Source organism: Ailuropoda melanoleuca, chromosome 8, assembly GCF_002007445.2.
Source record: "Ailuropoda melanoleuca isolate Jingjing chromosome 8, ASM200744v2, whole genome shotgun sequence".
NCBI classification, from domain to species: domain Eukaryota; kingdom Metazoa; phylum Chordata; class Mammalia; order Carnivora; family Ursidae; genus Ailuropoda; species Ailuropoda melanoleuca.
In genome coordinates, this window is record NC_048225.1 from 28,724,514 (window position 1) to 28,752,255 (window position 27,742).

At 36.6% G+C, this 27,742-nt stretch overlaps 1 protein-coding gene and 1 non-coding gene across 2 annotated transcripts in view; one reads left to right on the top strand and one right to left on the bottom strand.

Moving 5' to 3' along the window:
- Window positions 1-27,742, bottom strand: part of NCAPD3 (non-SMC condensin II complex subunit D3) — a 58,782-nt gene that overhangs the window by 26,402 nt on the left and 4,638 nt on the right. The window contains exons 4-19 of the mRNA XM_011221874.3: window positions 24,100-24,284; window positions 23,269-23,433; window positions 23,099-23,160; window positions 22,834-22,921; window positions 20,428-20,561; window positions 18,630-18,702; window positions 17,709-17,834; window positions 17,329-17,581; window positions 15,892-15,948; window positions 15,543-15,632; window positions 10,090-10,163; window positions 9,432-9,566; window positions 8,414-8,634; window positions 2,428-2,619; window positions 1,999-2,096; window positions 1,788-1,903 (exon numbers count right to left, since the gene is read on the bottom strand). Coding sequence (XP_011220176.1) covers window positions 1,788-1,903; window positions 1,999-2,096; window positions 2,428-2,619; window positions 8,414-8,634; window positions 9,432-9,566; window positions 10,090-10,163; window positions 15,543-15,632; window positions 15,892-15,948; window positions 17,329-17,581; window positions 17,709-17,834; window positions 18,630-18,702; window positions 20,428-20,561; window positions 22,834-22,921; window positions 23,099-23,160; window positions 23,269-23,433; window positions 24,100-24,284 — 2,069 coding nt within the window. The remainder of the gene's footprint in view (window positions 1-1,787; window positions 1,904-1,998; window positions 2,097-2,427; window positions 2,620-8,413; window positions 8,635-9,431; window positions 9,567-10,089; window positions 10,164-15,542; window positions 15,633-15,891; window positions 15,949-17,328; window positions 17,582-17,708; window positions 17,835-18,629; window positions 18,703-20,427; window positions 20,562-22,833; window positions 22,922-23,098; window positions 23,161-23,268; window positions 23,434-24,099; window positions 24,285-27,742) is intronic.
- Window positions 25,889-25,993, top strand: LOC117803667. The gene has a single exon (XR_004627604.1). It is a non-coding gene; the product is annotated as a U6 spliceosomal RNA (small nuclear RNA).

A 27,742-nucleotide genomic window follows, 5' to 3' on the forward strand; every position in this document is an offset into this window, starting at 1 on the left:
AAAAAAAAAAAAAAAAAAAAAAGAACATGCCAACTTAGATTTCACCAGTACAAAGAGGAGGACCATCACCCCTCTTATTGTAGACACTATTTCTGTTAATACAGTCCAAGATCTCACAGACGGTTTCCAGTGATAGCCACAAAACACTATTAACTGGTACCAAGCTTACAGAGAGCAACAATGCCACAAAACCTATGTCTTTTCATATGCAGTGCTGGTGAGCTAGAGCCTAATCACCTATTCTTTGGGCAATTTGTTTTTCTCAGTAAAATACAGAATGTTCATTTACAGAGAAAAGGAAAAGAGAAGTATGTTTAAGGGAAGCAACCAGATCATACAAATTTAAAATATCCTAAGATTCTGGAAAATCTCAGGGCCTCAGTCCATTGTCTACTACCAAGGGAAGTGATGTTGGCAAAGCTACAACCGTGGCCTTTTTTCAAACGTTGTAGTTACTGTCTTCTAGTTCTCAATTTTTAAATGTGAAGATAACTGTCTTCCTCACAGACTCTAACAATGATGTAACTTACTGAGCTAACAATGTGGGCCAGTAGTGGCTTCTTAAGGCCCCAAGCTCACCAGTATTATAGACCACTCTTCCTCCAGCCAGTGTTAGTGAAAAAAGAGATTGGGAATGCAATGTGAGGCCTTAGTTCCAGGCATGGCTCTGCCATTAATCAGCTGTGTGCCACCGAGACATGCAGGATCACAGTTTCATAATCTGCCATATACATTTCTCCCCACTTTTTCCTACATCTTTTTCCCTCGTGAAGAGCTTTTTGTTTTGTTTTGACCTGTTTTCTGCTATTCAAATATGCTCCCTACTTAGGTAATGTTCCTTATTTAAAAGTTTTTCTTGGATCAAGAGATAAACGGCTAGAAAAATCAAACGAAGCAAGTATCCCTTTCACCAGACGAGCCAAAAGGTACATGCCAGGAAAACACCAGACACCATTTACATGGAAAGAGCTGGGCATTTTTAGTTAAGTACATTTCAACCTGTTTTCAGTCCTAAGCAAAAAAAGTTATAATATACTTTCTTATTATATCTGTTACTACAAATAGAAGATGTAACTTATCAAGGAAGGACTTTGTTTAAGGAACTTATATAAAAAAAGGTAGCATAGAAATGTAGCTGAATGAAGCAAAAAATATTTTTATTCTGGAAAACTTAAAAATATTCCAGCAGTTACTTAAATTAACTTTTGACTTCTAGAATCATTATTAATAACCCCAGTCCTAAAATTTTTCATTATGATTAGCATTGTCTAGGAGCATATTTCATGATAAAAACAGAATGCATGGTAATAAAATAACATATTAGAGAAACTGATATGAACATCTTTTAGGAAGTCAAAGTAATGGCTCTGTCTCATGCAAAACCCTGTTTTCGATTTGTGTGTATGCTCTACAGAAAACATGAGCTGTAGGCTCTGGCCAGCTTTGGGGATGTGATACAGGAAGAGGTATAGAGTAATATAGCCTATGGTAACAGGACAGGTATTTTCCAGGAGTATGACCTCTCAAATGATCAGAAATCATTTCCTAGAGGACACTTGTTCCTAGAGCCAGGGTGGTGACTCCCTGAGGGAACCCTGTGTCATTAGTAGCCAAGATCTTCTCAGGGAATGTTAACTGCTTATCACGTATTTCCTTGTAGTATTAGCTGCTGGAGACTACCCATTCTTACAGGTTCTCCACAAAGAACACTCTTCAAACTTCAAAACAGAGTAATGTGTCTAAGCACAAATAAATGACAAACCTATCCACGAGAGTTTGTAGCCTACCTGTTCCTCCACGGGTGTCTCTGCAGATGCTCTGCAGAGTCTTTGCAAAGTATCAACAGCTGAGCTGATCAACTCTAGAGACCACTGGAAGCCATTCAGCTTACACTTGACCACATCTAAAAAGAAAGTCAAAACCCTCCAAATTTAACTGCTTAAAATATATATAAAGTGAGAAGCAAAGCCTTTGCAAGATTCTCCAATAGACACTCACCAGTCACCTTGTCCCGGGTGCTCTTAGAAAGATGTTTTGCAATATGCCCAATAACACACAGAATATGTCCTAAGGTGTTTGAATTGGGATTCTGTTGACTAGGAAAAGGACATAAGGAATATCAATATGGAGCCAAAATAAACTGTTGCCAACAAAATAGTCTCTGGATTGTTAATACTGGAAGAATGTAGGGTAGCATAGTTTAGGAGTCAAGTTGTAAGAGCATTAAGGCACGTAAATTACTGGGACAAAGGGTAAACTGAAAGGTTAAAACTTACTCTTATCCTTCATGTTTGTTTTTATACCAGAATTTAAAGACAAGATCTATGTATATGAATAGCTATGAAATAGCCCACTTCCTTAAAGACATGAGCTTTGTTTCCAAGAATCTTCAGTGTCTATCAGCAACTACATTATAAGCATGCAAACCTGCTGATTTTCTCCCAGGACTCAATTATTTTGGTGTAGTCCAGCTTGGGTGATGAGCAAGCAATCTTGGAGAGCAGCATCCAGGCTGGTGCAGAATGTTCTGTGTCAGTGTAGGATATTACATTGTTTATAAAACTGGATGAGAATTTCTCCTTCTTGGACCAGATATGAAAAGCCTTATTTAAATAGCGGCTGGAAAAAAAAGATAGGAAAGAACAATTGTAACTTTAAATATACAAAACTGTTCAGAGCAGCCCTCAGTGAAAGGTTACCAACTTCTGTTGCTCCAGGACTCCTCTGGCACATCAAACGTCTATGCAAAAGTTCCTGGCTAGTGACATATTTGATATCAAACTAGGTATCTTTAAAAATTTTTATTATCCAGAAGATATATTTATTCCTCCCCTTATAAAGTATTTATTTTTAAAGCAAAGAATAAAATTTTATAATTCACTTGAGACCCTTCTTATCCTCATTCCCTCCAAAATTGCTATACAAACATAAAGGATAGGTTACCAATAAGAAATACAGCCAGAGTTTAGAGGGTTTTAGTGACAAAAAGCGTAGACATTGGGGCGCCTGGGTGGCACAGCGGTTAAGCGTCTGCCTTCGGCTCAGGGCATGATCCCGGCGTTACGGGATCAAGCCCCACATCAGGCTCCTCCGCTATGAGCCTGCTTCTTCCTCTCCCACTCCCCCTGCTTGTGTTCCCTCTCTCGCTGGCTGTCTCTATCTTTGTCAAATAAATAAATAAAATCTTTAAAAAAAAAAAAAGCATAGACATTGCTGTTTTTTTCAATGGAAGGACTGGAGACAAATGACATCCTAGCATTTAAATATGGTGATATTAAAAGAGCTAAACTTTGCCATGACCTGCCAATACCACTCAGAAATACATATTTCAAACCCTCTAAAAATTAAAAAAAAAAATGCTTCTGGTGTATTAAAACGCTGGTGTTATGTCATTGTTTTATATCATTCTTATTTGACTTCTTCCCACAGCACTGAACAAGATAACATGACTGATGAGATAAATGCAGTGTTACATATTTAAGTGAAGAGAAAAATACACTTCTTCCCCCAATTAATTTTTCCTAAACCGCTAGGAACATACACAAACACTCACACACTCTCACATACCAAGACTTTCTCATTAAGTGAAAATAAAAGGAATTCTCAAAGCATGCAGAAGACAACTGTAACAAAATAAACACATCTTCACATAATAAGCATATCCATATAAATTAATGGTTTTAATAAATTAGCTACTGATTAAAAATCTATAAACATCTAGAATTTTACTGCAGTTACCTCATAACATAATTTATATCTGATTATGGTTCAAAAACAATACATACACAATTAGCAAATATTTTAAAATTTATTAAGAAGAATCACACAAAATATTAAGTAATGTGTACTATAAGAGGTGAACAGAATGGGAAAAAAAATCCTCTGAACTTCCAGTTTTAAAACCTCAAATTTGGCTTTTCTGACAACTAACACCCTTCCACATCAGCTGAACAGTTCCCAAAAAGCCTCCCTCGGTTAGCTTACCCCTCAGCCCCACTGTTGATCACAAGCCACTCCCTATCAAGTCAGAATGTTTTCAACAGATACTAGCCTGGTTCTTTTGTACAGTACCATTGACCTCTATCCTAATATCAAAACCAATGGACTATGTTCAGTCCCCATTTTCCATGACCTCTGCCAGACATTATTGACCACTCTCCCTGTCCTTGTACTCTGGTCTGTGGTCTACTTGTTGGATCTCTCTTCATTTCCCTTCACTAATTCCTTTTCTTCAAACCACTCTAATGGCTGATTTTGAAAATTTCTATTCTTAGTCCTCTTATCTACAACAGAACCCTGGATGATCTCATTCATTACCAAAAGCTCTCCACTTAGACACGACAAAACATCACAAGCACACATTTTTTTTTTTTAATTTAAGTTCCAGTTAGTTAACATAAAGTGTAGCACTGGCTTTAGGAGTAAAATTTTGTGATTAATCACTCACATATAATACCCAGTGCTCATCACAACAAGTGTCCTTAATGCTCATCACCCCACTCACCTCCCCTCCAACAAAACTCAGTTTGTTCTCTATATTTAAGAGTCTCTCATGGTTTGCCTCCCTGTTTTCGTCTTATTTTATTTTTCCTTCCCTTCCCCCTCATGTTCATGTTTTGTTTCTTAAATTCCACATGAGTAAAATCATGTATTTCTTTCTCTGACTTGCTTCACTTAGCATAATACACTCTAAATTCCATCCACATTGTTGCAAATGGCAAGATTTCATTCTTTTTGATCTCCAAGTAATATTCCATTATACACACACACACACACACACACACACACACACACCCCACATCTTCTTTATTCATTCTTCAGTTGATGGACATCTGGGCTCTTTCCATAATTTATCTACTGTTGATAGTGCTATAAACATTGTGGTGCATGTGCCCCTTCAAATCAGTATGTTTGTATCCTTTGGATAAATTCCTTGTAGTGCAATTGCTGGGTCATACGGTAGTTTTATTTTTAACGTCTTGAGGAACCTCCATACTGTTTTCCAGAGTGGCTGCACCAGCTTGCATTCCCACCAACAGTGCAAGAGGGTTCCCCTTTCTCCACATCCTCGCTAACATCTGTTGTTTCCTGACTTGTTAATTTTAGCTATTGTGACAGGTGTGAGGTGGTATCTCATTGTGGTTTTGATTTGTGTTTCCCTGATAATGAGTGATGTTGAGCATCTTTTCATGTGTCTGTTAGCCATCTGGATGTCTTCTTTGGAAAAGTGTCTATTCATGTCTTCTGCCAATTTCTTAACTGGATTATTTGTTTTTTGGGTGTTGAGCTTGATAAGTTGTTTATAGAGTTTGGATATTAACCCTTTACATGATGTGTCGCTTGCAAATGTCTTCTCCCATTCCATAGGCTGGCTTTACTGATTGTTTCCTTTGCTGTGCAGACATTTAAATTGGACTTCCATCTCCTGCCCTCCCTCTGTTCAGAAATCTGCCCTGCCTCTACTTTCCATACCTCAGTGAATGGAAATCCCATTGACCAGTTATTCTGGATAGAATCACGGAGACTTCAGGCCTCTAAGCCTTTGCATTGCTATTTTCTGTCTGGAAACGCTCACTATTATGGCTGCCTGGCTAATTCCTACTTAGTCCACCTCTGGGAATAATTCAGCTCTTGCCACCATCAATAGGAAGCCAACCTAAGCTAAAAAAAGAAAAAAAGTTTTAAAAAAAAATCAGCAAACTGCTCTATGCCCTCCCTCTTTGTTCCTAAAACTCACTTTCTACTAAAATTGTGAATTTATTTTATCTCTTTCCATCTTCAAATCAAAACTTTACCAATTCTATACTTTTACTAAATATCTTTAAATATACTTCATTCTCCTCATTTCTACTGCCTTCTCCTTGATGCAGGCCCTCATTATCTTTAACTTAAATCATTTCAGTGCTGGCCTGTTTTCTTAGATTCTGGTTGTCTCCTCGTCACCAAGCACAAGACCCTTGCTACATAGCCTGTGAAACTGAAAGTGGAGCTGAGAGGCCTGCAGGGGGAGCTCTCAAGCCTACCATTGGTCATCAACCCTCCGCAACAGGAAGAGTTATGACTTGTATTCCCAAGAGGAACAAGCTGACTTTACTACTCCAGCCAAGAGGAAGGATTCCTCCTAGCCTGGCAACAGCCCAGCCAATGGAGAGTCTGTCACAACTCAGCCATTGGGAAAGCATCACCACCTTGAACTCTCACTTTCTTTCAAATGGGCTTTCCTTCAAAGCAGCCCCTCCCAAAGTCCCCCTTTTCTCTAAATACTAACAGTTCCTCTCCTTTGATCACCAGACTTGCCTGTGGTTTGTCACAGCTATGCTATTCCTGTATAAACCCATTTTGCTGACCGGGTGTTTTATTTTCAAGGTTAACACTTCCTAAAATATAAAATCCTATATTACCCCATCCACTTTAAATTCATCAGCAGCCTCCCCCTCTGTTTTCAATCTAAAGTCAAACTTCTTGGTATACTATGTTACAATTCTGCAGTATGTGGGTCCTGCTTAACATCTCAGTTTCATTTTATATATAGTAGGACAAGCACTGTTTCCCCACCCACTGGCTGTTTGTTTCCCATGGACATGCCCTTTTGCCTCCTTGTAAACCTTCAAGATTCAAATTCAAAGGTCATCTGTTCTGTGAAGTCTCTCTCCTCCTGAACACTTCCTGATGTTCCAGCTACTTTGTTTATTAAAGAACATACCACAAGATACTGTTTACAAATGTTTATAGAACTCTATTCCACCAGCCCTTACTTTTCTTAATAATCCTTTTTGAAAAACTGATTCCCAAGCTCAGTGGTTCTCATACTTTTTCATCTTTGGGCACTTCTGAACTCAAAAAATTATGCACCACCTTGAAGAGCTTTGGTTTATGTGGCCTATATCCTGCTGTGCAGAAATTAAAACTGAGAAGTTTAAAAATATTTATCCATTAGTTAATCTAAAAATAACAATAAGCCAATTACATGTTAACATAAATGTACTGTTTTACAAAAAAATAACAATTTTTCTCAAAACAAAATAAAGTTGGTGAGAATAGTGTCACTGCTTTTACTTTTTGTAAATCTCTTTATGATCTGGTTTAAACAGAAGACAGGTGGATTATTATAACTGCTTCTGTGTTCAATTTGCTTCAATATTTTATCATACAGTTCCGGAAAACTCTATCGTAAAAGAATAAAAGTAGAAAATGGCACATAGGGGCGCCTGGGTGGCTCAGTCGTTAAGTGTCTGCCTTCGGCTCAGGGCGTGATTCCAGCGTTATGGGATCGAGCCCCGCATTGGGCTCCTCCACTGGGAGCCTGCTTCTTCCTTTCCCACTCCCCCTGCTTGTGTTCCCTCTCTCTCTGGCTGTCTCTCTGTCAAATAAATAAATAAAATCTTTAAAAGAAAACGGCACATAACATCTTAATATTATGATCAAAATAGTCTGAGCTCATGAATCTATCACACTTTGAGGACTGCTGCCCTAGCTCATTTTCTATAACAGCTATTCCAAAACTCTTTTACACTTAGGACCCTAATTCTATACTCTCCTTCCTAACTTTGGGCAAATAAATTTTTTTTCTTGTGGTAAAATATACATAATAAAATCTTTCATTTTAACAATTTTTAGGTGTACAGTTCAGTGGGGTCACACTGTTGTGCAATCATCCATCCCCAGGACTTTGTTATCACACCACAGTGAAATTTTGCACCCGTTTAACAGTAACTTCCCATTGCCTTCTCCACAGCCTCTGCTAAGCACCATTTTACTGGTGATTTGCCAGGCCACAGAATGGAATTTTACAATACAAAATCTAATATGTTTCTATTGTATAATTCCTCCATTACTACATGTAAAAGAGTAGGGAAGTATTTCTTACATTATAAAAAAAAAAAAAGGTCAGTCAAGGTAGTGTAAACACAAGGTAGGATCACTGCAGTATAGATTAAAATTTACCAATACAACAGGTGCTAACCCCTCACTACAGTATTCACTGTATAGTGTATGCTCAGTAAATGTTATCATCAAATAGGAAAAAAATACTGCTGTGGTATTAAGTCAACCAATCCAATAAGATGTCAGGAAAAGTTTAATTTGAAAGAACTAAGAAATCATCTTTCATAAAAATGAGCATGTGGAAAGTTACTATTAATGTATCATGTTCATCAGTGCTTTCTACTACATATTAAGACATTAATTTAAACACTCAGAGAAAAGCAAAGGAGGTAATCAAAGGCTTCACAAAAAATTGTCACCACAAAAATGCTAAGCAATTTGAATTGCGTCAAGAAAAAAAAAGACCAAAAATTGAGTCTTCATATATGTCAAGTAATCTGGAAAGCTAATTTTCCAAGCTCAATACAGAAATTTTAATAAAAAACTTCTATGGCTTTCTATATGGAAAAGAAGTCAACAATTAACATACCTCAGTTCCTGGTTTTCTGTACTAAGGAGAGTAAGAAGTGCCCAAGCCAGTACCTGGCTATTGTCTCCAGTATGGAATTTATTGTAATGCTTAATGTTCTGTAACAAGAGCTGGTCAAGGCATTCCAGAGCCTTTTCCTGCACTGTGCTCTCACAGTCCATCACAGCTGGGATGATCCCTGTCAGCCAGGCTTTCTGTATCTGGACACATTCAGGCTGGGCCTGAGGAATTAAACATCATGAAGTCATAAAGAAGTCTGACACTACCAGAAGTCTAAATACAAGTCAGTGAGGCTGTGGTCAATACTTTGAGTCAGGTTAAAAACAGTCACACACACAATTACAAATAAACCATCGAAAGAGAAAAAAAAAGAAATCAACATTTGGAATATATGTTAAAACAAAGTTCAATCTCCAATTACTGTATATCAGTGCATACTGAAATTTTAAACTTAGGAAGTCATTACTGTATTATTAGTAGTAAATCAGCACATTTTGGTTAATTCAAGATCAAGAGCAAAAGATAAATATTTATCCCAAGAAGCAATTAGAAAAGATGCTCATAGCGGAAGTCAAAAGTATGCATTACTTATTGCTTCTATCATGGAAGTAAAGAAATAAACATGCTTTTAAGATTCTTCAAAAGCTAATTATTTGGCAGAAGTAAATTACATATCAGATTAGTGGATCTGTTCTTTTGGCAGTATCATCAAACAGGTCTTAATGTGCAAAAATTAATCTAGGCCTCTGACCTAACCAAATTCATTTTAAAATTCATATTTCTATGTGAGATTTAAGCTGAAGTCAAGAAAAGGCTAATCACTAGCATTCTCTAGCATTAGTTCATAATTATATTAATATGAGACATAATCTATTATATGTAATTGAAATACCTCTTCTCTTACACTGCATAGTCCTACAATAGACTTCGTAGAATTTCCAATAGTCAACTTAATATTTAACAAGAGGTAATTGTTTATGTTGAATTATTTTTAATGTAAATATCCACTGTTTCTCACCATAAGAAGTTCAGTAAGAGACTGTAAGGCCTGCTTTCGGACAGATACTGCAGGGTCCCGACATTGGTCCTGCAGAAGTGACAGCTCTTCTTTCATACCTGAGATGTTGCAGTGTTTCAGAATACTCACTAATACCTAGAAGGAACATATGTATTATGAATTGATGACTTATTCATAGTAAAAAGACACACTGTAGACAAAAATAAGACTTAAGTCTGTGCTTCTTAACACTTTTGAGGTCACGGATCCATCCCTCCACCAGGTAATATCCCACCTTTTCAGAATCTGATGAAAGCTAAGGCCTCTCTCTGGAGAAAATTTGACATACATTTTACATAAACAAGCATTTACAAACAAATTCAGGGGTTACATGCACCCTATCAAAATTCATCCATGATCCCCAGATTAAGAATCCCTAATCTAAAAAAAGAAGTTAAGGATATAAAAATAGATTCTTAAAAAGTCAACAACCCAGCTTAAAAACAAACAAACCTTTAGTTCTTCTCTGTAATTTATATATACAACAAGATCAAAGGGAACAAATGTTAAGTGAAAAAGAAGTTAAATAATGACTATGGCTGGGGTTTTTACAAAATATTTCCAACTTTTTAGTGTTAAAAAGAAGGCACATTCAAGGATATCTAGAAAAAACTCACACCTGCAGTGCAGACTTCCTGACATTGGTCTTCTCATCCCTGATTCTCTTTTTCAGCATTGCCATGACACATCTCACTGTTGAGGAAATGTCAAAGAATCGTTATGGTCTGAGAAAACAGTATCTAACATCTCACCACACAGTACTGAGAAAATACTCTAAAAAACTGACTAATTAGCTTGTTTTAAATCCCAAGAAATTGAGTACAAAATAACATAGAAAAAGAAGAAAAGTCAAATAATTAGGTATTCACAATAATGCAAAGGGCAGAATAGTATAATTTTAAAAGGGCATAAATTCTGGAATATTAGAAGTCGGTTTTTAATCCTGACTCCTATGTCTAAAATTCTGAATGAATTATTTAGCTTTTCCATTTTGTTTAGCTACAAAAAAGGAATATTTAATCACGATTTAAAAAAAAAAACTAAATAATATGTAACAGCAGCTTTAAAACTTTTTGATCATAGGCCCCTTTACACTATTAAAACTCTCTGACGACTCCTAAGGGCTTTTTTGGTAAAAATCTCTAGCAAAATGATTTAATAATTCATTTTAAAATAGGAAAATGTGTCACTATAAATGGTACATTTTTAAATAAAAACTATATTTCCCCCTAAAAAACATTTAGTGACAAGATGGCACTGTTCTACATCTTTGCAAACTCTTTAATGTCTGGCTAAATAAAAAACAGTGGATTCTCATCTTTCCTTCAAAATCAGAATGCTTCAGAGTGCAGAGTCTTGATATTATTATGAAAACAATATTAACTTCAATGACGTGCTGAAGGAGGCTAAGGGATCCCCAACTACACTCTGAGAGCTGCTGATGTATAAGGAAATACATTATGAAATGAAATAGTGGAAAACGATAGAAAAAAATCAGTGAAAGTAAAAGTAGGTTACTTGAAAAAGATAAATAAAATTAATAAACTTTTAGCTAGAAAAAAAGAAGATTTAAATTCTTAAAATCAGGAAAGAAGGAGAGAACATTACTACTGCCATTACAGAAATAAAAAGGATTTGCAAAGAAATACTGTGAACAATTTTGTTACATTAAGTAATCTAGATGAAATGGACAAATTTCTACAAAGATAAAAACTATGGAACTGACTCAAGAAGAAACAGTTTGAATATACCTATAACAAGTAGTCAAAAACCTTCCCCCCCACACACATACAAAAAGACCTTAAAACAAAACAAAACAAACACCTTCCCACATATGCACAAAAGCCCAGGACCACAGGGCTTTATTGGAGAATTCCACGAAATGCTAAAACAAAAATGAACATCAATTCTTCATAAACTCTTTTAAAAAACAGAAGAAAACACTTCCCACCTCATTCTATTAAGCAGTATTACCCTGAGAGCAACCCAGATAAAAACATCTCAAGAAAAGAAAACAACAGACCAAAATCCCTTGTGAATATAAACATAAAATCTTCAACAAAATATCAGCAAGTCAAATCTAGCAAGATACAAAATGGATTATATACCATGGCTGGGATTTACCCCAGGAATGAAACATAATCAATCAATGTAACTAATATATCTTAGCAATACAATAAAGGACAAAGATCACATGATTGTCTCCACAGATGAGGAAAATGAATTTGCAAAATCTAACACCCTTTCATAATAAAAACACTCAACAAACTCAGAAGAGAAGGAAACTTCATCACACTGATAAAAGTCATCCTGAAAAAACACACAGCTAACATCACATTCAATGGTGAAAGACTGAAAACTAAGTACAGAAGAAAGATGAGGATGTCTGCTCTCTCCAATTCTTTTCAACATTGTACTAGAGGTCCTCGCCAGGAAAAGCAGGCAAGGAAAAGACAGAAAAGGCATCCAGATGGAAAAGAAAGAAATAAAACTCTCTGTTCACAGATGGCATGAGCTTATACATAGAAAATCCTAAGGAATACACATACAAACACACACACACACACACACACACACACACATACACATTTAGAACTAGTAACCAATTTAGCAAGGTTGAAGGACACGAGGTCAAAACCTCAAATATCATTGTAAAAACTAGCAATGGACAATTAGAAAATGAAACTAAGAAACTACTGGAATTTATTATAGCATTAAAAGGATAAAATATTTAGGAATCAACTTAAAAAGCAAGAATTATACACTGAAAACTGAAAAAATATTACTGAAACAAACTGAAGAGGATCTAAATAAATCAAAAGGCATCCCATGACTGAAGGGCTAAATATTATTAAGATGGCATTACTCCCCAAAGAGTTCTACAGATCAATCCTTACCAAAATCCAAGTTGGCTTTTTTTTTTTTCAGAAATTGACAGATGATCCTAAAATTCATATGGAAATATAAGAGACACAGAATAACCAAATTTATCTAGAAAAACAAGAAAAAGGATGCAGAAGCTATACTTCCTGATTTCAAAATTACTATACAGCACCAGTAATTAACACAGTGTGGTAGTGCCTTATAAAGATAGACAATGGAATGTCAGTGAAATAGAACTCAAAGTACAGAATAAGCCCCCATGTCTATAGTCAGTTGACTTTTGACAAGGGTGCCAAGAGCATTCAAAAGAGAAAAGAAGTCTTTTAAACAAATGGTGCCATGTCAAACTGGATATTCACATGCAAAAGTTGGACCCCTACATCACACCATATGCAAGAATTAACTAAAAATTGATCAAAGACCAAAACATAAGCACTAAAATTACAAAACTCTGAAAGGAAAACATAAAAGCACATCTTTGTGAAAAATTAGGCAGTGGTTTCTTAGCTGTGACACCAAAAGCACAAGCGAAAAAAAGAAAAAGTGGAGAGCTAGACTTTACCGAGGCTAAAATGTTTTATGCTTCAAAGAACACCATCAAGAAAGTGAAAAAATAAAGTGAATAAAATGAATAAAGTGAAAAAATGAACCCCCAGAATTAGAAAATAAATATTTGCAAATCATATATCTGATAAGGAATTTGGATTCAGAATACATAAAAAGCTCTTTCAAATCAAAAATAAAGAAAAATAACCCATTTTAAAAAATGGGCAAAGAACCTGAATAGACATTTCTCCAAAGAAGACATATAAATGGCCAATAAACACAAGACAATTTGTTTAACATTGTCAGTCATTAGGGAAATATAAATCAAAACCACAGTGAGATAGATACCACTTCACAGCCACTAGGATGGCTACAATAAAAAGAATAGACATGACAACTGTTGGTAAGGATGTGGAGAAATAAAAATGATTACACATGCTAGTGTGTAAATGTGAAAAACATACGGTATGCCCACTCTGGAAAAAGTCTGGTAGTTACTCAAAATAAACATAGAGTTACCACATGACCCAGCAGTTCCACTCCTAGGAATATACCCAAAAGGAATGAATATATTTATATACAAAACTTGCACAAGAATGTTCATAGCAGCATCATTCATAATAGCCAAAAGATGGGAACGACCCAAAAGTCCATCAACTTGATGAATGAACATACAAAATGTAGTATTATCCACACAACGTACTATTACGTAGCTGTAAAAAGTAATGAAAAACTGACATGCTACAATATGGATGAACCCTGAAAATGTTATGATAAATGAAAGAAGCCACCCACAAAAGAACACATATTGTATGCTTCCATTTATGTGGAATGTCCAGAACAGGCAAATCTGTAGAGACAGAAAGCAAATTAGTGGTTGGCAGAGGCTGGGGGAAGGGGACAATGGGGAGGAACTGCTAATGAGAATGGGGTTTCTTTTTTGGCAAAGGAAATATTCTGAAAATTGATCAATTTTGTAAATATAGTAAAAACCATACACTTTAAATGGTGAATTTTATGGTATGTGAATTACAGCTCAAAAAAAAGGGGGATTCCCCCCCGAACCCGCCTCCCCAAGAAACACTAAGCACTTAACTTGCTAAGACTGGAGTCAACACAAACATTCAACAGTTTTGTAGAATAAATTTTTTATAATATTTTAGGAAATCGGTTTATATACATAGTGAGTTATTGCTCTGAATTTGAGTAACACATGCTAATACCGAGCCATATAAATCTAATTCCATGCTGATCTTTCAGGCTGAAATAAGTAATTATCCTCACAGCATTTTACATAGACCTCAACACTTACCTGACAACATTACCATTTTATACATATAAACATGTAGGTAAAATTTGTTCACACACACATTTGTTATTCCCACTGCTCCACAACAGATGGAACTATGTTTCATTAAAGTCTGTATCTACAATGCCTGGCACAGATTAGAAGAGGCCAGATAAATGTTAATAGAATAAATTAATAACTCTAATTATATAATTAATTCTCTACACATATATACTCTCACTTATCTATCTTGAAAAATCACGTCTCTAAACATGATTTTCACAGACTCTGACAACAGCCCTCTGTGAAAGACAGGGAAGGTGTTAGATTCAGAAAGTTAAAAATCAGGATGCCTGGTTGGCTTCCATGTCTTAGTCAAGCAGCTATTCAGTACCAGAATTAGTATAATAATTCAGACTGCCTCTCATTTCTAAATAGAGTGTTCCCCACTATTTCATGCTATGTCATCTTATAGATGAAAAAGGAGTCCAGAGAAGTAAAGCGACTTTTTCAAGATCACACGGCTAGACAGACACAGGATCTGGGAGTAGGCTCCAGGTCTACCTACTTACCAGTCCAGATTTGTTTCTTTCCCTCCTGAATCACATTAGCACTTAAGCCATCCCAGATTACTCTGGGTTCAGTAAGTCAATGGAAGAGATCAGTCATCACATGTATTCTGAATCCTGGAGGCCATGGGAGAGAGGACCCCACAACCATTCCATACAGTATGTATGGTTTATCTTATTGATAAAGAGAAATCATAATCTAAATTCTGAATTGGCTTTTTCAATGTGAGCTTCAATTCACAGTTCCCTACCATTTATTAAAAGTGAATTCTGGGATGCCTTAATCAGAGTCAAGATGACATGGTGAAAAAGTAATGAGGAATTAAAAACAGGAACAAGATTGGGTACAACAGTACTCATCATCTTTTCCTTTTTTTTTTTTTTTTTTTTGTGATGACTTTTCTCCAAACACAAATTTTTTATGTGCGGCACTTTCTCTAGTAGCTGGTCCCTTTTCAGTCAGCAATCCCAAGTGTTCACAATGACTGCCTTTAATAAGGAAATAAAATATTTGCTAATATTCTCTTATGTGTTACAGAAATACTGAGGTTCAGTACATAAGTGGAATGTAGCTTGTTCTTTACCATAAGATGAAACAGAGTATAGTACAAGGACATTAAAGATATAATAAAATAGAAATTATTCCACTTTTAAGAAGAAAGAAAGATGTTCCAATTGTTAAGGGTGAATTAATCAGAAAAAAAATCCAAGATTTTTAGACTCTACTTACAGTTGTCTGAAATCCAACAGTTATTACTCATCTGATAGTAATAAAATCTGACATACCCCCAGATCCATCTGTTTCACCACTGCTGTCTATATTGATCAACCCTGAGCCTCCAGTAGGGTTAAGTGTTTGCCTCTGATAGGAAAAAGCTTAAAAACAATAAATTAAAAAAAAGTTCAGTCATTAAGGTAAAAATTTGTTACACCTCTTAGTAATACAAGCATGGGATATTACACATTTAAAATTACTACATCATTATTGAAATGAATTTCAATTTCCTTGACGAAGAAATAAAGTTCAATACTAAAAAGGTAAATATGGAAATAGAAAAAACATGTCAAATACCCAGCAAGTCCTTTAAATAAAAAAGACAATTATTCAATATTGGAAAATATATTCACCCATTACCTGGTGAATTTCTCAGTAAGGTACCAGGATGGCTCTCTATTCTTGAAATTGCAGGACCTATAAATAAGTAGATTGATAAGATGGAAAAATGTCATAGTAACATAAGCCCCAAGTAAATATTCACAGAATCACCAAAATCAAGATAATTAGGCCTAAAGACAGGACAGATTCTAAACTGCTGACTATAATGTCCTCCTTGGTATGCATTGGAAATAGATGGATATTAGGCCCAATATAGCCAATACCCAACAATGCAAAGTAGTAGTATAGGCAGCCAGCAATCTCACCTCTAAAACATGAATATCTAAAATACTCTAAAAGGCCTTTCAAACTGATCAGGCTTGTCGAACAGGCATACCTTGTTCTATCACACACTTCACTTTACTGTGCATCACAGATACTGCAGTTTTAACAAATCGAGAATTTGTGGTAATTGCAACAAGCAAGTCTATGGGTGCCATTTCTCCAACAGTACTTGCTCGCTTTGTGTCTGCCACGTTTTGGTAACTCTCAAAATATTTCAAACTTTTTCATATTTATGGTGATCTGTGAACAGTGATCTTTGATGTTACTATTATAATTGTTTTGGGGTACCATGAACCATACCCATATAACACAGCAAACTTAATAAATAGTGTATGTGTTCTGAGAAGCAGAATGAGAAGTGGAGGCTGGAAATGTGACTGAATTGCTGCAATCTCATGATAAAACTTGAACAGATGAGGAGTAGCTTCTTACGGGTGAGCAAAGACATTGGTTTCTCAGGATGGAATCTACTCGTGCTGAAGAAGCTGTGAGGGTTGAGAATGAACTCTGATTTTGGAAGAAAGTTCTACTGTGGGTAAAATGCTATCGAACAGTATCACCTACTAGAGAAATTATTTGTGAAAAGAAGAGTCAATTGATGTGGCAAACTTCACCGCTGTCTTACTTTAAGAAATTGCCACATCTACCCCATCCTTCAGCAACCACAACCCTGATCAGTCAGCAGCCATCAACACTGAGGCAAGACCCTCCACTGGCAGAAAGATTGCAACTTGCTGTAAGTTCACATGGTACTTAGCATTTTTAGCAACAGAGTATTTTTTAATTATGGTAAGTACTTTTTTTAGACATAATGCTATTGCCACCTAACAGACAACACTGTATTGTAAACATAACTTTTGTATGCACTGGGAAACCAAAAAATTTATTTGACTTGCTTTATTGCAATATTTGCTTTACTGTGGTGCTCTGGAACCAAGCCCACAATATCTCCAAGATATGACTGTATTATTTAAAAAGTTATTCAACAATACAGTCAAATTGGTTTATGAGGGTAAAAGTATATCATACTGTATCTATGACTTTTGCAACAACAAAGAGTGTTTTCCCTTGCAGTCCAATTTCTTGAAAAGCACAAGACAGGTTCCATGTCACAACAGTCACCACACTTACTGTTAATCAGAAGTTCCACTATGCTCTCCGATGCAGTGGTAACAGACACCTCCAGGCAATGTGCAAAACTGGACAGTGCCTTGCTGCGGACAGTCGGTGCCTTGTCTACACAACGGTCAAATAGAATTTCCTGCACCAAGAACTTATGCTTTAAGACCTTCTGATGCTCCAACGAGAGAGTGTTATCTACTGCTCTTTCAGGCAGTTCCAACAGAGCTAAGACAACATCTAGAGTAAAAACTCTATGTGGGATCTGATAAAACAAAATCATAAGAATCTCCATCAGACAGGAATAAACACCAAAGGATCCCTTGTGTATTCAGATCTGTCTGTCAGGAGGTTGCAAAGCCAGGAAACAAGATCGTACGCGTGTCTCCTACCTTGGAACTTCGTGAATATCTGTAAAGCCAGGCAATGAATGTAGCATACTCCCTACTGGGAAGTTTGCTGAGCAGCTGGACCAGGGACTGGGCTGCATAGGTCCGATACTCTGATTTATCAGTCACCTGAAACATAAGCATTGAGAGGCTGTCCAGCCAATATCTACCTACAGGACAACTGAAACACATGTTGTGATACAAGTGGAAAATTAGTGAATGTGACTAGTTCAGTGAATCTTTAAATGTTATAAAAATGACTAGCAAATTTCAGGTTTCAGACCCCTTTGAAAACTAATCTATGAGAAATCTAGAAATACAAACTTTTAACACAAAATTTCAGAGAGTTTATGAACCCCTAAAATCCAATGCATTCAAGTTAAGAATCATTTGTCCAAACTGCTATAGAAATTGAAGAGATAATCATAAAAATTTGAACATTAACTGGATATTTGATGATATTAAGGAATTATTGTATATTTTCTTTGGTGTGTTAGTATTTTATGGTTATGTTTTCAGAGTTCTTCTCCTCTAGAGATACATAGGAAATACTTAAGCCACAATGGATACGGTGGAATTTGCTTAAAAAAGAAAAAAAAACCAATGTTCACATGTGTTGAGGAAAATTACACCTATAGAGGTATAAATGACAAAAAATTGTTGAAGGTGGGTGCTCGTCACCCTATTCTATTGATTCATATGTCTGAAATTTTCCAAAATAAAAAGGATTCTCCCCTCAAAAGAACACTCTGTCATTGGAAACATGTAGTGAAAATATTAAATAAAACTACTTTCTGTAATGATAACAGACTCATTCCCAAGAACAACTACACATACAAGCACACACTGTTTACCTTCACATATATTATCTCTTTGTCACATCATCATTATCTTTATTACTATTACTATTAAAGCAAATGGTACCTTGGCACAGATGTGCTGGAGTAAGATACGAAGGACTGGGAATACATCTTCCTTTAGTTCATCCACAAGCGAGCTTTTTAAAAAAGAAAACACATCTATTGTTTACAACACACCAACCACACAAAATAGTAATTTTTCGACTCTGTTCTCAAACACCATGACCTCTACGTTTTAGAAATCCTGAAGATTAAAAACTATTTACCCCATATTACAAGCATTGTTTCAGTGAATACAGTAAAACAGAGTTTCACAGCAGAAAACCATTCACTATGTCCTATGTGTGGTTTTAGAGCCGCCACCAAGCAGACAGTTACAGTCAGGGAGAAGCAAAGTGCAATCTTCATATGACTTTTTTGGCTATTTACAAAATTTCACATTAAGACTCTAAAATATGGGGCACCTGGGTGGCTCAGCCGTTAATGTCTGCCTTCAGCTCAGGTCATGATCCCAGAGTCCTGGGATTGAGCCCCACATCCGGCTCCCTGCTCGGTGGGAAGCCTGCTTCTCCCTCTCACATTCCCCTTGCTTGTGTTCCCTCTCTCGCTGTCTCTCTCTGTCAAATAAAGAAATAAAATCTTAAAAAAAAAACAAAAAACACCTCTAAAATACATCCTTTTGGGGTAAATAATAATAAGACACAGCACCACCTTGTGGTAGCTCAGTGAAATGCTACCATTTCAGTGGCTTTGTTAACAATACCTCTCCAAACTTTAACCCAAGAAGATAATTGGTTTTTTTTTTTTAAGTTTACTCATTTATTTTAGTAATCTTTACCCACAATGTGGGCTCAACCCCATGACCGCAGGATCAAGAGTCATGCACTCTTCTGATTGAGCCAGCCAGGCGCCCCAGATTATTATTGTGATGTCCAGATTTGATCCATCATTAGTGTTTATCTGTACCATTATATGGATACTACAGCAATTGGAGATATCATGAACTATTATGGAAGAACCAAAATGCGTGTTTCCACTTAAAGCACCTCAGTTATTTAATGTTTTAAAAAATCCCTCACAAGAGATATTTGCTCAATGATTAGATGACAGACTACATATACCTGGATTCTACCATCCACACCCCACAACTCCAACTAAACTATATCCCACGTACACCTGCAGGCATGTGCACTCTCTTATACTTACCACTTCATTCCACTACCTCCACAATGTATGTCAAATATTCAATAAAGGACGGAAAGAAAAGCCAATGACAAAGCAAATATGTCTTCCTCAATAAAGCTGAAACACGGAACTTTTTAGGTGAAGCTATGTGATTCATGACGGGAAAATTGGTCTATCAACTATTGCTAAAGAAATAAAAACTGACTTAATTCTTCCCTTTAGGAAGTATGGTCTGTAGGGGGAGGGGAACAGAAAAGTGAGAAGAAACAAGGAAAAAGTGGCAAAGAACGAAGAGAAAGAGACTCAGAGAAGACACAAATAGAAAAGGAAAGGAAGAGGCAGACTTGTAAGAGAGGCAAACACTGAGAGGAGAAGCAAGTGTCATTTCTCAGAGCCTGACCTTACAGGCTGGTGGGAATCAAGCTGGAGGCCTGTGCTGGCCCATGAATTATAGACTCTGTATCCTTCAACAACGCCCCAGTGTAGAGGCTACCAACAGTGACCCAAGCCACGTGAACCAGAGGAGCTCTGAAGTGCTTTACTTTGACCCTCAAAATCACAACAGGCCAGAAATCTGTTAGTTTCCATAGGTGTCAGAAATCTTGGTTAGTACAGGGCCCAAGAGGCTTAAGGGAGAGTGATAAAGAGAGTGAAAATCCAAGCTGTGTGTGCCTCACCTGATGAACTGGACCGCCTGGTTTCTACCGTTGATGACTGATGTTGTAATACTAAGGGGAGCGTGATGGGCTCCTTTGCCTGCTTCTAACATTAATATCACATTTAGCATTTGATGGAAAACACAACCTATAACCTGGAAGAGAAGAAAATTCTATTTAAGACATGATAAAGAAGCCAAGGGCCTTGAAGACTGCAATGCAGACCACAGTAAACCATTTCTTTTTTTTTAAGATTTTATTTATTTATTTGAGAGAGAGAGCATGCGTGCACAAGTGGGGGGGAGGGGCAGAGGAAAAGGGAGAAGCAAGCTCCTCATTGAGCCAGGAGCCCAACACGGGGGCTTGATCCCAGGACCCTAGGATCATGACCTAAGCCAAAGGTAGACACTTAACCAACTGAGCCACCCAGGTGCCCCAGGGTAAACCATTTCAAGCTGTGTGAAGATAAGTTAGGTTGACATAGTCTTTGGGTGAACACCAGAAATGTGCTTCATGGACAATTACCAAATATTCAATAAACACATGATGGAAACAGTGTGAAAACACTGCTTATACTCAAACTGTAATCCTGAAATTAGGGTAAATAGAGGATTAATTGTCACTTCTAAATGGCAAAAAAATGCTACTGCTAATTCCTTATAGAACAAGGGAAGAAGGGTACCTTACACTTGTGTTTTACCTGAAATTTACAACGCACCTTCCAATATATCACCTCATATAATTTACTCGACTAACCAATTCATTCATCCTGTAAAAAAAACATGTACTGAAAACCACATATGTGGCAGGTATTGTGTTAAGCACATTCATGTATATTACTAGATTTAATCTTAAGTCTCACAACAACTGCATAAGGTAAGCGAGACATTTCTATTTTATATATATTATTATTATTTCTACTTTATACCTAATACAAGAGCCTCCGTGGCTAAAACCAACATGTCTAACATCAAGTCAACACTCTCACAATTAAAAAATACTACATCTTGAGAGACACTGTGGACCTAAAGGCATAAATTTCCCTATCCAGCTAACCTTTACAAATGTTACAGAGCATAGAAATTGAAAGCGCTCATGTGAATTCTATCCCATCCATATTTTAAACACAGAAATGAAAATGGTATAATAAATTATAAAATATGGCATGTTTTCTAAACAACAAGCATGGCGTTCAGCACCTGACACGTTCTTTCACTTCCTCCTCCTGACAACCCTATGAGAAGACTGAGGCTTTGGAAAGGCTGAATACCGCATACAAGGAAGCGCAGCTGAAGCGGGTGGAGCCAGAATTCAACCACTGACGTACACAACCTGGCCCAAAGCCCTCAACCCACTTCTTTTTTTCTTTAAGATTCTTTTATTTATGAGAGAGAGAGAGAGAGGAGGAGCAGAGGGAGAGGGCAGACCCCAAGCTGAACACCAAGCCCAACGCAGGGCTTCATCCCAAGACCCTGAGATCATGACCTGAGCCGAAACCAAGAGTCAGCATGTACCTGACTGAGCCATTCAGGTGCCCTTGAACCTACTTTATTTTTTTTTTTAAAGATTTTATTTTTTTATTTGACAGAGAGAGAGACAGCAGGGAGAGAGAGAGCACAAGCAGGGGGAGTAGGAGAGGAAGAAGCAGTCTTCCAGCAGAGGAGCCTGATGTGGGGCTTGATCCCAGAACGCCGGGATCATGCCCTGAGCCGAAGGCAGACGCCCAATGACTGCGCCACCCAGGCGCCCCTTGAACCTACTTTTTAACCACCATGCAAGTCACGCTAGAAATTAAGTGTAGCACAGCCACCAAAAGTCATAGGACCTCATTCTATCACATTTTTTGTAAAATCTTGTATTATTAATGACATCCAAGTTTAATAACAGCATAATGCTTGAACAACCCTGATTCCAAAGTTTAGATAGTGATACTGTTAAGGTAACTTGGGGAGCAAAATCCATATATGAATACTAACTAGGGGTGATAACCAGTAATATTTCTATAGAATTCTCAACTAAAATGATATAAACACTAATAGAAATACTGAAGCACACATGAAACTTGCCAGGGAAAACTTGAAAATTCCATGACTGTCTGTTCTTTTGAGAACAATCTGGTGACTGTTTCTCTAAAAGTAACACTCTGTTCAGTGTTCTTCCTACTTAATTCTCACTGGAACTATTTTTTGTATGAAACCGAACAATAATTTGCCGTGGCCTCCAAGTATTTGAATATCAGTTTGGTTATGAAGAATAGGCAGCAAATAGAAATGGTGATGCTTTTAACGCTGCAAATGACATAAGGTCATGAAAATGACTTGGCAAATTAAAATGGCATCACACCAAATGCTGCCAATGTTTTTCCATTATATGATTTGGATGCTTTCAATTCAACTAGTACTTAAATTAAATCTTTTTCTCCTTTACCGTATCTCCTTCTCCATGAATTGGGGAGCAGAGCAAATACAATCCATGATAGGCCAGTTCTGGGACATATTTTGCTTGGTTAAGGTTTCTAAAGAAAAAAGGCAAAAGATTAGTTAATGGATATGATTTTACTCAGAATCTTCCATAACCCCATAATAAAACACATCCAAATGAATAAATTCTATTTGTGTGCCAATTAGGATAAAACGGCATTTTATACTTTTGCTAGAGCAAAATTCTAGCATTGGAAGAATTAGTGGCTCACCTGGCCTGTGTCACATGAAATTCATGAAGAATTGGTTCAAAATTAGTTAATGCGACGAAGACCTGGAAAACAGATACCAAGAAGAGACCTGATTTTTCCTGCTCATTAAATATTAGCCATCATCTCTGCCCTTTGAGGTTGCCCCAAGGTTTTTTGGAATTCTCACTTACTTCTATACAATTTTGTATACACTGTGGCTTTTCTTTCAGGGAAAATTTGGACAGCAGCCTTAAAAAATTCTTCAAAAGGTGAAAGATGGCATTTCGAATTTGACAAAGGTCTCGGGCAGAAAAACAAATACTTTCTTCATCTTCCTGTTCTTCTATTTCATCCACCTACATTATAAAGAAATGTATAGGTGACTGCATAGTAATGCCTAACACTTTGTCCCATGGCTTTCAATGTACTCAAATCCAAGTCCAGTTAAACTCCAGGTGGTTGCTGAATTGCTGAGGTGATGTGACCCTGATCAGGTTCCTTAACTGCTCTATCTCCACAGCCAGAACAATAAATCATTGGACTAGATGACTGCACAGTAGCTTCTAGCTCTGTATTTTTGTGTCAATGGGAATTCTTACGTTTCTTGGAAGTTTTCATGTCAAAGAACGTCCGCCATCCTACCTAGTCATCACACAAGAATTTGGAATTAATATTATTCCATTACGCTCTTATGGACATGAGTCCTCGGAATACTTCAATCTTCCTCTCTAATGACAATAAGATAATGTTGCAAATACACCTGTTTGGATGTTGCCAAGCATACCTGGGAACAAGGCTGGCAAGAGATTATGGGAGGTTGGAAAGATGACAAGGTAGAAACCTATTCTCAGTAGTACACAAAGTATGAGAACAACTTAAGGTCATACTGGATAGTTGATGATACTTTAGGATCATTTGGTTATAAACATGATGCCCAAAACCATATTTTAATATAAAGTTAATTCTTAAATCATAACCTTGTGTTGGTACAGATATGCTTTATTATTCCATTTATTTCTTACCTCAATATCTTCTTTCCTGGGTGGCTTTCCTCTTTTCCTATTCCCTCTTGGATTCGCCTCAGAGTTCTTAGGCTGCTCTTTCTTTCTTTTCCGATTCAATTTAGATTCCTGAGGCCAGCTCTTCTTTAGAATCTGAATACATTTGTCAAACATCACTTGGTGGAACACTTGATTGGCTACACTGCCTATTTAAAAAGAATAAAGAGTAGGTGGGTTAGATTTAATTGTCTTGAAATAGAGTTTGTAATAACAGATGAAAAATTAGTAAGTAAAAATGAGCTTATCATTAACTCTAAATAAACAATGACTCTTTAACAAAAAAGTAGCATTCAACTTCAGCGTCAGGAGATGAGAAATAGTGCTGATCAGAAATAAATAAGATACCCATATCTGATCAGGGAGTAACTGGCTTTATACTTGTCACGCTGCCATAAACTATAAAACTGGACAAAAATGTATAAAATAACCATTTTAAGACATGGAGCAATAGGCAGCATAGAAACATAATCTCTGAGGAAACAAAAACAAATGAGGTAAACCCTAAAATTGCCCCAGTTTTGTGTTTTGAGGTCATTTCTGGACAATAGCAGAAAACGGTGAACCCAAGTGCATTATGACAGTGTTACTAAGTTGAGAATACAGAAATCGGAGTCAGGAAGGCAACGGTAGCTGCAGTTTATGGAGCAGAGTACTAGAAAAGAGGAAGCTACACAGAAAAAGAGCTTCAGAGATCTCCATAGGGCTGAATATAAGCTATGTACACAGAGGGTAAAACTTTACAAAGGAAGGCAAAGAACAATTTCCAAGGAGCTAGAAGATGAATATTTTTCATAACTCACATGGAGTTGAGAAATACTTGAGTTCTGGCCAGCCAGTGCTGGCACCTTAACACCTGGAGCATTTAGTAGCCACCTTGGAAAGAAACACACCTCAGGGCTAAACTAGCTCTAGGGTAAAGGCTACTTCATATCTGCTCCAACAAAGCTTTAAAACAAGCCTCAAAAGGATCAAGTTAATCCAGGGATAACTACCTTTAAATATACTAAAATATACTTAAACACTATCTGAAGGGAAACAATGATGTAACAATGTTTCCAATGCTGCATTATGAATATGACTATAATACTGTATGCCATAAAAACTTTATAAGGATTTATTCATTAGCATATAGGCTAGGCTACCACGAAGTAATTTTTTAAATTTAATTTAATTTATTTATTTATGAGAGAGAGAGAGCACATACATGATCAGGGAGAGAGGGAGGGAGGGAGATGAAGAGAATTTCTCAAGCAGACCGTGCTGAGCTCAGAGCCCGATGTGGGGCTTGATCCCATGACCTGAGATTATGATCTGAGTCGAAACCAAGAGTCAGATACTTAACTGACTGAGCCACCCAGGTGCCCCAAGAATATGATATAATCAATAACACCAAAAGTGGGTTCTTTGAAATGATCAATACAATTAATAAACCTCTATCTAGATTGACGAAAAAAAACAATAAATACAAATTACCAATCAGACATGAAAGGGAATATATCACTATAGATTTTACAAACAAAAAGACTTTCAAAGAAAACTCCAAGCCCAGATGGTTTCATTATTGAATTCTACCAAAAATTTAAGGCAGAAAAACAATCCCTTCTTCACAAACTTTTAAAATAAAAAAGGCAAGAACACTACCCAACTCATTCTGTGAGACTGGTATCCTGAAAACCAAACCAGACAAAGACTTATCAAAAAAAAAAAGTACCTCCTATGAATACAGAAGCAAAAATCTTCAATATTAGCTGTGCTCACTTTGGCAGCACATATACTAAAATTGGAATGACAGAGAAGATTAGCGTGGCCCCTGCACAAGGATGACATGCAAAATCATGAAGTGGTCCATATTTTAAATAAACAAACAAATAAATAAGTAAATAAAATATTAGCTAACAGAATTTGGCAACACATAAAAAGGATTATACACTATGATCAAGGAAATGTAAGATTGGTTTAACATGAAAATCAATCATCATAATACATTCTATTATTGGAATAAGGATCAAAAACCACATGACCATCTCATAGATACAGAAAAGCAAATAACAAAATTCAATACTCTTTCGTAATGAAACACTCAATACACTAGGAATAACAATGTCTTAAAGGTGACCCTCAAAACACCCACAGCAAATCTTATCCTTAAGGACAAAAAACTGAAAGTTTTCCTCCTGAGATCAGGAACAAGACAAGATGCCCACCTCTGACTTCTGCTCACACTATGCTGGACCTGGGATCGAGCTCCGTGTTGGGCTCCCTCTGCTTCCCCCCCCCCCACTTTTTCTCTTTCTCTCAAACAAATAATTAAAATCTTTAAAATGTTGTTAAAATGGCAACACTCCCCAAACTGATCTACGGATTCAGTGCACTGTCAAAATCCTAGAAGCCTTTTTGGTAGAAATTGATATGCAACTCCTATAATTCACATGGAAATGCAAGGAACCCAGAATAATCAAAATAATCTTGAAAAAGAGCACACTGTGATTAAAAATTGAGTATCAACAGCATTCCAACCATAATCCAGAAACATTTAAAAACAGAAGATAATTGGCAAGAAAACCACTTGCTGGAAAGCTGCAAGTGGTCTATAATGAACAACACTCTTCACTTTGGCATACATCTCAGCCTTAATCAGAAGGAACTGCATCTAACAAGTGAAGAGAAGAACAAAACTAGGTTCTTAAAACCACCACTTTTCTGTGAGACAGCTCAGTTACAACTGAGACACTGGTTAGCAAGACCAAAGTCTTTAGGAACTTATTTCAAAAATTATTATTGGGAGCTTTAACAATAATACAAGTTAATGTTCAAGGGTTTTTTTTTTTTATGTCTTTTTACTAATTCCCAAATCATATGGGATAATTATCATCCTTAATATTTATTACAAATGAATTTATGTAAACAATGACAAGCAGCAACTCTGGGTTCTCCAGATGCATCCCCCTCTACGCTCCATCCTCTCTAGCGTTGGGTTTGGGGGTGGGTAGAAGGGACTCTTTTACTGCTCATAGGAGGAACAGCCACCTAAGAGCTCTGACAATAAAGGAAGTAGAACAATGTTCATAAATAGACTACTTTCCTTTGCTTTCCTTCATCAAGCATTACTAGCTATTCTCATGCCTTCTTTATTAGAATGGTTTTAACCTATTTTTCCATATCTGCATAGGAGAGAGATTATATATAACACAACAACTCCCCAGCAGTCTTTCTCAATCTGGACTGGGAGTCAGGAGATGAGTGGGCAGTATCAGATTTTTATACTAGGTAGGGGTGGGTGGGAATGGAGCTTTTGTAGCTTGGAAACAATTCTCCTCAAGCCTAACCTCTCTCAGATTAATTGCATTAGGTTATAGACACACCACAGTAGAAAACAAACACATTTAAAGAAACAAGGGAAAGATATTTCTTGAACACCTGTAACATGCCATGTATTTTACAGACAGACTCTCATTTAATCCTCAGAACAACTATGAGGCGGGTTACTACTGTCCCATTTTAGAAGTGAGAAAACAAAATATAAGGGCTCAAAACCATGTTGAAATTTCAAATATATATATATATATATATATATATATATATATATATATATATATATATATTT